Here is a 10,655-nt window from a genome sequence, read left to right as displayed (position 1 = left end):
GACATTTTATTGCATTGTTGAATTTAAGGGTTTTCTTCCCCAGTTTTAATCACTTAACAGTTCTACTGTTGATTACATTTCCAGTATATATTTCAAGTGTGTGTGTCTGTATGTATGAGGCAGTAATTGTTATATTCTTGGAGACGTGGAATAAACCTCCACTTAGCCACCCTCCTACAAACTCAAGTATCAGTCACTGAATGTGAACAAGGCCTTTCTTTTAAGCTGCGAAATCTAAGCTATAGCTAAATACATTATAGTGTAGCCATGTCAGAGCAGTGCACATGTGTACTGTGTCATACATCCAGGCATTATGGGCTGATGTCTGCTAGTGGTCCCTGTCGAAAAGAAAATGACAACATGAAATCAAGATACAGTTGTTAATTTACTTTGAAATACTCATGATTTGTAAATTAGCTTGCAGTGTGTCTCAGAGAGAGACACTCAGATCTCTCTTTCCTGCTGATCCAGAAAGAGTTTTTCTTAATTATGTTTGTGCAGTTCGGTATAAATTCATAAAACCATTTTTTAGATATGAATTGATAATTTAGCTAGGTATCAATTAGTTGTTATTTTGGAGTTATAACTATTTCAGCCTTTACTTTAGAATTGTGAGTAGACTATCACATATAGTTTAAGACATTTTTATTGCATCTTTGCTTTTAAGATTTTACAAGGAATTTCCACAAGGGAAACAGCAAAGAGAGCAGTGTCATGCATTTTTCATCAAAAATATTTACGTCTTTTTTCTCAGTTTTATTTTATTTACGATCTTTCCTCATCGAAGATTTTGTTGTTTTTGTTTGAACAGCAGAGGGCGCATTTGTTAACAAACAGATGTTTCAAGAACTGACAATGCCGAAAAGGAAACTGACAAATGCAAAACAGTTCGCAAATACTGCCGAACGACGGTCAACTACACTTTGATGTGTTTACACGGGAAACACATCAAACATGAGAAGCCATTTGATGTGTCGCTACCTGGAAAAGCTCAAATTATAACAACAGCTAAGCTTCAGCCCTCTTCCGCCTAACAGTCCACGAGCTGAAGGAATAATATATAGCCAATGACTTAAGGCCATTTTCTGTGGTCGATAATAATGGTTTTCAGAAGTTAGTAAACATGTTTGAGCCACACCTAAGTCGCACATTGATAGCAGCTCTGTATCAAGAGACAAAAGCTAAAGAAGCCTCAAAGAACCAGAGTGCATCTGAATAACCACATGGGTGGACTTCACAAGCTACTCAGTGTTATATTACAGCTCATGTTATGAGCAGTGAATGGGAAATGCATTGTCTGACAGACGCAGCCTCTTTTCCAATCACACACTGGACTCAGAGGAGCTGAGATTTTGAAATCTGCTGTTTTGGATTGGGAGCTCAACATGAAGAATAACAGCAATCATCGTGGTATTACTGTTGTTATGGACAATGCACAAAATATGGATGTAGCAGTGAGAGAGGCTGGACTGTCCCTGCACAGAAAGTGTTCTGCAGACACTTTAAACCTCGCTTCACCAGTGGGTTTGAACGTAGGTCAAGGCAGCCATCTGCTTGATCGAGTGAGCCATATAGCAGCAAATTTTCACCTCAGTTTAACTACCACAGCTGTGCTGACCACCAAACAGAGACTGTTAAACCAGCAAGTACATAAGATGATCACTGCTCACATATGGTTCAAGACATTTCTATTGCATTTTTGTATTTAAGAGTTTATAAGAAATTTACACAGGGGAAACAGGCCAGAGAGCAATGTCATACATTTTTTAGTCAAAAAGATTTACATTTTTTCTGTTCAGTTTTATTTTGTTTTTATATAGAATAATTTTAACAGTCCTACTGTAGAGTTAAATACATGATAGCGTAGTCATATCAGAGCAGTGCTCATGTGTACTGTGTCATACCTCCAAACTTAATGCGTGGATTTCTACTAATAGGTCTAGTAGCATCACGCACTGTTGAAAAGAAAATGATAACATGAATTCAAGATACAGTTGTTAATTGACTTTGAAATAGATTAAAAGTGGTTAGCTTGCAGCCCTGCCAAATCTGTCTTAGGGAGAGACACCCAGGTGACTCCTTGCTGCTGATCCATAAAGAGTTTTGGTAAAACTCCCTAGCATTTTGATTACATTTGTGAGTTATACGAAGCTATTCCAAAATTACAAGACGTTAACTCTCTGTCACACAGTTCGGGGTTAGGGTTAGCCTAACCAACAGGAGAAGCCACACTTTTAGCGACTGTGAGCTTTGCCTTCAGGCTCAGCCCATCACTGCAGCACAACATGTTGATTTCATAGTTCATCTTATCCTTAAGTGAATAAAAACATGAGACAAATGGGGAGACAATACAGAGATGTACTCCACTCCTCATGAAAAATCACAAACAGAATCTGTGACAAGGCACAATCTTGTCAGAGTCCAACGCTAACAAAGACAGCAGTGGATTTATGGTAAAGACAATGGAAACCGCTCTCACAGCTCATGGCAATGGCCAGAGCACCACTTATTCAAACAGTAACCCTCACAAGTCATGCTGAACAATATACAAAGCAACACATAATTGTCTTAAAACTTCACCACAATGGTCATATAACTGGACAACTCTCCAGTATCTTTACGGAAGTGTTGATACGCCAGGCTGCCAATGCAGTGGCCTTCACCTGCTGTTCAACTGCCTATACCTAAATCTTGCAGGTAGTGAGAGCACAATGCCACTGGCCTCATGCTACTTCCTCTGGAGACCATGAGTAAGGGCCTGGCCAGCAGGCGCTCCAGATGTGTCTCCAGATGGGGCCCCCAGCTTCCCTAATCTCAGTATTGTTACATGTTTTCTGTGATTCATAGAGGTTTTTTGGTAAAGTGCAATAAAATTTGAACTGCCATCAAGCATTTAGGTGTCTATTGACACTAGTGATTAGATTATGTATGGTTAAAGTTGGCAAGTGTTTTTTTTGTCAAGCATTAATTCGTTTTATTAGAATATTACAAAACTACAAAGTGTTTTAATGTGATTTTCTTTGGTTGTGTGGAAATTTTTGGATTTAAGAACTTGTCATATAGATGGCAAAAAACGCACAGCAGAAACTATCCAGAGAGGAGGGCAATACATTTTTGAATCAAAAATGGGATCTTTTTTCTTTTTTTTTTTTTGTTTAGTATGTTGTATTTAATATGTATGAGGCAACAATTGCTACAACTCTGCTATGTTTTTGCAGATGTGGACTAAGTCTTTGTCACATTTCTACAAACTCAGGTATCAGTAAGAAAATGTGAACAAGGCCATTCTCTTAAATCTCCACATACATTTAAATACGTTATAGTGTAGTCATGTTAAAACTGTGCACATGTGTACCTATGCTGCCAGGGAGGCCACCATAATTCAGAAAAACACCACCACTAGCACCAGCACCAGCAGCTGCTGAAAAGACAAACATGAGAACATAAAAGATGCAGTTGCTACAGATGCCTAGCTACTTTCTTTATTATAAATGTTTTTCCGGGTATTGTAGCAATTCATGTTCACATTAATTGAATGTTAGATAGTGATTTTTTTTTCTTAATTATTTAATTTCAAACTGTGAATTTCAAACTAATTCATTTCTTCATTGTTGTTAATTAGTTAATATTGTTAACTGTATTTCACATATTCATACTTGTGTTCAACTTCCCCGAGTGCTGCTAATGCTAAAAAATTATGTCCTGTTCTACACCCACACTTGAAATTACTTTTTTTAATTATTTGATTTGGTGCCACTGACAAACTTTAGGAAATCTATAGTTAATATTAATAACTATAGGTATAATACAGTTATTATTACAAGCAATAACTGTGTGGAATAGATTCTCTGATATGAACATGCATTGGCCTGTCAGTCTTAAAGATCACCTATCAGTGACAACCACTCAGATAGGTCACAGAGGTATCTCTGAGATATTTTTATATTCAACAAGCAAAGCAGAGACAGTTCATTTGGAGTTTTAAGAAATGGCCTGTTGCTGTGTGTGTGTGTGTGTGCGTGTAGCTACCTGTAAGTGCCAAACCTTTCTATTAATAATTGTATGGTTTATTGTCTGTTTTGGGAGGTTAATAATGATTAGAATATCGTTCCTTCCTGTTTAGTTCAGCAGTTTAAACGAGAGAAGAAGGTGATCTCTTCAGAGCTTGTGTAGTTCAACAAATGCTGCATTTATTGGATTGTGCTCTCACCTATTTCCAATTGTTGCTTACAAGAACAAATAACGTAAGTCATATAAAAGTGGTCTTAATCTTAAATTGTCAATTTATTTGCTTCTGATTATGTTTATCAATGTGTAGATACTTTAGGCTGAATATGCTTGGTTTATAGTTTTGCTTATCTCTTCCTTGCATAGAACCATCCACTCACCAACAAGTGGAATGTGTTGAATGGTTTGATGACAGTATTCAACAAATATAATATAAAACAATTTACCTGAACTGTCCAGATGTCTGTGGCTATTTAACATACCGAACCAGGAAATTAGAAGATTATAGAGAGACCTTATTTCAAACTGTAGTCATACATTGTGATTATACCACCTGATACCAAAACATGCAGATGTGTCTTACGTGGAGCAGCAGCTTGACCTGATAAGAGAAAAATGTTGAGAATGAGATGCTGAACACTGCTGATTTTTCATTGTGTTGGTTTTGTACACATTTGAGTTGCTCACCACTGATAACTCTGAGTCTGGGATGGCTTCTCCGATGAATGTCTGGCAGTAACATGGCGTGACCATGTAATGGTTGCCTTGCTTGCGGTGTTTCGCCTTCTTTTGGTTTATGGAGTACATCTGTGTTTTCCCCCGGAGGCTTGGTGACCACCATGGATGTGAGTGGGGTCACAAAGCTATACTTCAGCGACAGCCTCAAGGCCTCTTTATTTGCATTCTCCTTCTCAGGTCCAGATAACTGCAGCCTGTGGCACAAGTTGTGTACATATGTTTTAAACATCACACTTGACATGACACACACTTTTTGTCAAAGAATTAGTGCTGAAATGAATTGTTGATTAATCGTTTTAGCATTAGCGTTAACATTATCTTAAGCTAGCAAGCTGTGGCTGACAAAATCTGTGAGGAACATAATGTCATTTCTGCCACCAAAGTCCAATATTCAGCTTGTGGAAAGTGAAAACGTGAATGGCGTAGCAACAGTAACCGAGAAGGCAATTGAATGGCAGAAAATGAATCAACAATAATTTGATAGTTGATGAAATTGTTTAAGTCATAGTGAAATTGCTCTACATTCTCTGATTCAAGCTTCATGACTGTGACATATTTCCATTTAAATTACATTTCCTAGACTCAACAATCAGTTGCTTAAATGGAAACATTAGGGTTACAGCTCGTCACTAAATAACAACGAAGTGAAAAGATGGTGGACATCAAACTCACTCTTTGTCTAGAAGCTGCTTGACTGTGAGGTAGGCCCAGACCCTCTGGATGTTGCTGTCAGACACTGCTTCAGTGGACTGCACGGTGGTGTTAGTGTCAGAAAACACCACCCTTCTTTTGGTCTGTCATAGTGTACATGGATTGTTGTGTCAGGGTACACATAGAGTTTCGCAAAGCTTTCAGAAGATTACAGCTGATGTGCAGTGTGAATCAATCCTTACCGAAATGGCCACAACTTGGGGAATGAAGGTTTCGATGTTGTTGTCGGTGATCTGACCAGCAACCACAATTTCAGAACCATTATAATAGTGGCTGAAGTTAGTCTGGGTTAGATTGGTCCCACCGACATAGATCATTGACACATCTGTCAGCAGAGGAGTTGCCACCTCTTCATAGAAACCCTGTTGACATTCAATATGGATACCGTACGAATGTTTAATCTCTCCACAGCCAATCATCGTCACTTTTATGTATGTAAATGTAGCAAATCACATTTATAATGTGATGAAAGTGATTTAGAGTGCTTTCACACCCAACCTGTTTGGTTTGGTTAAACTGAACCCTGATGCATTAAATCCAGTTAGTGCCGATTTTTTACGCTGTTGTAACATCTGTTAATCCAACCCTGGTGTGGACCAAGCAATTTCACTCAGACCCTTGAGAAGAGGTGGTGTCAGTCTGGTCCCAAGCAAACTCTGGAGCAGTTTGTTTGTGGTGGGAATGTGATCTGAAAATGATCCAGTCCAACTACAAGATGTGCTCTGTAAATTAGAGCGAAACGGCTCTGTAGCCAGGTGTGCTTTGGATATTGGGATGTGGATTGTTGCTAAACTGAAGAATTAATCAAGGTCAGTCTTGGACAAGTGCACCACAGTATGATGTATTTAACCAGTGGACCTTGCACTGCCCAATATGAGGAATTGCCTGATCTGAGTAGCACACACTTGAGTGGTTGGGGATTGGTTAGAGTTAGGATTACCCATCGTCAGGCATTACCACTTGGCCTACACACATGCCCTACTCAGATGAGCAGCTACTCAGACTAGATAGTGACAGATCTCCTTCAGGACCATCTTCCTCTGTTTACATTCTTGTTCATGTGAACATTTGCATGTGGCTTGTAGTGCTGCATTTTGGCTTGCTTGGATTTTTCTCTGTGTGAAAAGAAACAGAACCAAGGGGAGAACTCCACAAGTTCACCAGCTCATCAACTGATTCGCACCAGAGCAAACAAACTACAGATGTGAAATCACCTGTATCATACCTTCAGCTGTAAATCAGCATCTGAATCTTCATAAATCCGTCGAGCGACACCATTATTCTGCAGTGCCATCTTCTCAAGGAACTCAAAATTGACATCAAAACCAAAACCGAGACAGTAGAGTGGGAATTTGTCTCGAATAGCCTTTCTTACATTTGACTGTATTTTTTCTAGATTTGTCACCCCTGCAAAGACACAAGATGCATAATTTAAAAAGGCAAGTTGGTTCAAAAATGATGGCCTGTGTCATTATTAAATCCTTAAAGTATTTGCACATGTGTTTTGGTGCATGTGTGTTTTATTGTAACCTGTGGTTGGGTCTCCATCAGTGAGAAGTATAAGGATAGATGCTGAGCCTTCTCTGGGATGTGCATTCAGCATACGTGCTCCTTCCAGCACAGCTTGGTTAATGTCAGTGGCTGAAATGAACAACAAAAATGGGCTTCACTACTTCTGCTGTCAAACGTTCATAAGCATTCATAAAAGATTTCTTAAAACCCTCACCTCCTCTATCTTGGATCCTCTCTGCAAATTTCTTGGCACTGTCCAGGTTTTCTTTGTTGGCCTGAACAAGTTCTCGTTTCCAGTGAAAAATGCTGCTATCGAAAGTGATAAGACCAAAGTAGTCATCTTCTGCCAGGTCATTCAAGATATGGATTAATGCTATGCGGGTCTGGGCAAAAACATGATTCACATGTTAAAACTTTTGTTCAAGTAAGAAACCATGTATTTGTTTCATCTGCGTTCTTAAATGTTGTTAATAAAGTTGCCTGTAAAGTATATCATAGACATATCATAACAAACCAAAATGCCTCATATGCAACGGTGGCAAAAATTGTACCTGTTGGATTTTCCTGCCATGCATTGAGCCACTTTGATCAATAACGAAGACAACATTTTTTGGTATGCGTTGAAGATTAGATGGAGCAAAGTGATGAACAAAGTACCCAGCTGATTTCTTGAAGGGAGTAAGAACAAAGTGTGATTGATTGGAACAGATTGTTGAGAAGACAGCGAAAATAAAATATACATTTCAGTAAGTGTGCTATTTTCTTTTTTTAGCTCTTACAAATTACTTATGTACAGTGTTAATAGAACATCAACAGTCTTCTAGGAAGTGAACTCTCACTGTACCTTGATGTCTCCCATTGAGTTGTCCCTTTTGACATCATAAACAATAACCAGGTCTCCATTCATACCCTGATCTCCACAGCTGTCACATGTTTTCTGTTGGTCCTCTGTCGGGTAGAAATACACCCACGCCTGGAAACAGGATTAATCAGGTTTCAGTGTTCAGCAGTGTTTTAAAAAGCAAAGTCATGTGCCTTTCATCAAATTTGATTGAGTTTTATTGCCACTGCACTGTGTTGAGCATTACTGGTACGACGAAACGTGACCATTTAGCATTTAACCAGAAAGTGCAAACTGTTGGTAGATATACAGCAATATGAAGACATGTGCACAAGGATGAGCAATAAGCCAGAATGTAGTATGTACACTGTCGACGTAAATAACTTTGACATGCACATGGGCCACAGTTTAGGCAGTCTATATATTTTTAATTTAAAAAAAAAAAAAAAAGAAATCAGAGTTTCTGTGGGATTTCTTTGTAAGGTAAAATGTTCTTTAAATACATAGGATCCCTAATTATCAATTAATTTACATAATCTGATCCTGGGGCCCACCATTAAGTTAAACAGTCCGGTGACTTTATGATGCCATTATGTAAAGGACAGTAAAATATGGGACAAATACCAGTTGAGTAAATGCAGATCAGAATTTTGCAGCACTGCATGCTGTACCTGTTTGTCTGCATGTGTTGAGGTGATGGCATTAGCCAGGGCTTTGGTGCTTAGTCCTCCTTTAACATCGATGAAATTGATGCCGGCTTGCTCATGAATGTATATGTCGACCTGGCATTGAGAATAAAAGAAACTGTTAGAAGCTCTGACCACAGAGGATGTTATTACCCCATCATTGTTTTCATGGATGATCACTGGATGATCAGCGGGACAGAAAAGACACACCTTGAAGTCTTTGACAGGCTGCATGGGTCGAGCATGGATTTGCAGCTCGTACTTGCCAAGCTTACGTTTCAGCAGTTCCTCATATGTGAGCTCAAAGGTGACTTTTTTGTGAGCAGCCACATTTACAGAGGTCTTAAATTCCTCAAGGGTCCTCCCAACAGAGCTGCAACAGAGACGATAATCATTGCATTACAGGAGTTGTTTCCCAATCACAGGTTATTAATCCTACATCACAGGTTAAGGCCTTATTGTGGACATAGGTTGTGAGTAGTTCAACAATCTGAAGACCTGAAGGTTTGAAAGGAGCAGCTATTTTATAATAAAAAAAAACAAACATTATAAGGTCACACAAGGCTCATCTACAAAATGCAGCATAATATACCACCTGTATGAGGCCTGGGAAGAAATTGATCCATCAGTCAATGTACCTGACCAGCCCAGCGCTTTGGCCACGGGACACAGCCTCAGTGTACTGCTGCTGAGCTTGCTCCTTAGCTTTTACAACTCCATCGTACTCCTGGCCATCTATAAACCTGAGGAACAAGGAAAAGTCTTAATTCATATTCATACTGCTGAAAGGCCCATGATTTATTTCAATAATGCTTTGTTTATGTGGAAATTTCTGTAAATATTGACAGGTCATTTTTGCTTCACGCACATTCTAAATTTACTGATGAAGGCATTCTTGGGAATCCGGACCTGGAATTCGATTTCCTTTGGCTCATCCATACGATTGGCCACGCGGCTCGTGATGACGGTGGTGGCATAACGACTGGTCACTGTGGAGTTGATGTGAAAACTGTAGATGTCCCAGTCATCCTGAGCAAATACAGGAGGCGCATTTCACAATAGGAAAAAAAAATGGCTTGGTTGATCTCACTGGCTGACAACCAGCTGACCAAAGATCAGATGATGATGGAAAACAGCGTGTTGGTGGGTGGCTTCAGTGAAGTCTCATTGGTCTAACTGCAGAAACTCCCCATTCTGGTTATTTTTCTCTAGTAATTTCACACAGTCCCACTTTTCCTGAACCTTATCATTTACCAGGTTATACTTTATAATTTAATGATTAACATCATGGGGACCAGCCCCCCCTCCTCAGTGTGACAGTTTTATGAACCCACAACATGAGTAATACACATTCACGCAGTTACTTGTGTATGTGACTCAAGAGGATGTTGTATTATCGACTTCCTTGGAGTGTTGCTGTAACTCAACCCTTACCCCAACCCTACAATTACCAGGTCTTAACCTGAAAATTGAATGGATCATTTCAATGTGACTTTGTCCCAAAAACAAAAATAATCCAAGTATGCAAACACACACAAGCATACATATGAACAATATGAAACAGTACTGAAGGCAAAAAGGCAGTAGGTCCTTCAACCTGCGTTTTTGGATGTTTATCAGAAGTTCAGTGTATTGCAGCTGACATAAAGATGCTGAAATATGAAAAAATGAGCACAATCCTCCGATATCTGATAATAAATCAGTGGTAAGATATAGATAGCTTACTCCTTATAGATATATTCAGTTGTTTCTGAGGCTTTGTGACCTTACCTTGTTTGGCAGTGTGGTAACCAAAGCCAGCAGCAGCCCAAAGAGGGTGATTTGTACCACAGCTCTCTCCATGATGGCTCCCACTGGACTGTAACTCAGGCAGCTGAAGCTGCTGTCTTTTAAACCCAGTCAGACAAGGAGAGCATTGATGTGTACATAATTTTTTTTAAAAGGGCAAACTCTTCTTTCTCTCTCTGCCCTTTCAACAACTCCTACACACGTGACAAAAAACACACCGCCACCCACATACGTACTCATTTTCCTCCCCTGCATACTGCTGGGAATCTTAACAGAAAACACAGTGACTGGATGAGAAAATAGAAACTTATTAGAAATTCAGCTGCTTATGAGAGCTTTGCTGTTGACATTGAGGGTTCAGCTTGGCCACT

The 10,655-nt window shown here is 39.3% G+C and overlaps 1 protein-coding gene across 1 annotated transcript; it reads right to left on the bottom strand.

The window, feature by feature from the left end:
- Positions 1-4,120: 4,120 nt before the first annotated feature.
- LOC143330766 (inter-alpha-trypsin inhibitor heavy chain H3-like) lies at positions 4,121-10,339 on the bottom strand. The gene is made up of 14 exons (XM_076747526.1): positions 10,267-10,339; positions 9,365-9,525; positions 9,135-9,239; positions 8,707-8,869; positions 8,482-8,592; positions 7,814-7,942; positions 7,521-7,637; positions 7,184-7,352; positions 6,988-7,098; positions 6,683-6,864; positions 5,640-5,819; positions 5,419-5,540; positions 4,696-4,940; positions 4,121-4,609 (listed from the first exon to the last, which is right to left on the bottom strand). The coding sequence occupies exons 1-14, from the start codon at positions 10,336-10,338 to the stop codon at positions 4,524-4,526; spliced, it is 1,953 nt and encodes a 650-aa protein (XP_076603641.1). The 5' UTR covers position 10,339; the 3' UTR covers positions 4,121-4,523.
- Between the last annotated feature and the right edge of the window lie 316 nt (positions 10,340-10,655).

The sequence above is a fragment of the Chaetodon auriga genome, chromosome 2 (assembly GCF_051107435.1).
Source record: "Chaetodon auriga isolate fChaAug3 chromosome 2, fChaAug3.hap1, whole genome shotgun sequence".
NCBI lineage: Eukaryota > Metazoa > Chordata > Actinopteri > Chaetodontiformes > Chaetodontidae > Chaetodon > Chaetodon auriga.
This window is presented reverse-complemented; position numbering and strand designations above follow the sequence as displayed.

Bases quoted from the DNA above. Each gene is read 5' to 3' on its own strand.
- LOC143330766 (XM_076747526.1), bottom strand. From the start codon at position 10,338: ATGGAGAGAGCTGTGGTACAAATCACCCTCTTTGGGCTGCTGCTGGCT. The intron at 9,526-10,266 runs GTAAGGTCACAA...GTATTTGCTCAG, and splicing joins TTACCACACTGCCAAACAAG to GATGACTGGGACATCTACAG. The intron at 9,240-9,364 runs GTGCGTGAAGCA...CTTGTTCCTCAG, and splicing joins TTCATCAGTAAATTTAGAAT to GTTTATAGATGGCCAGGAGT.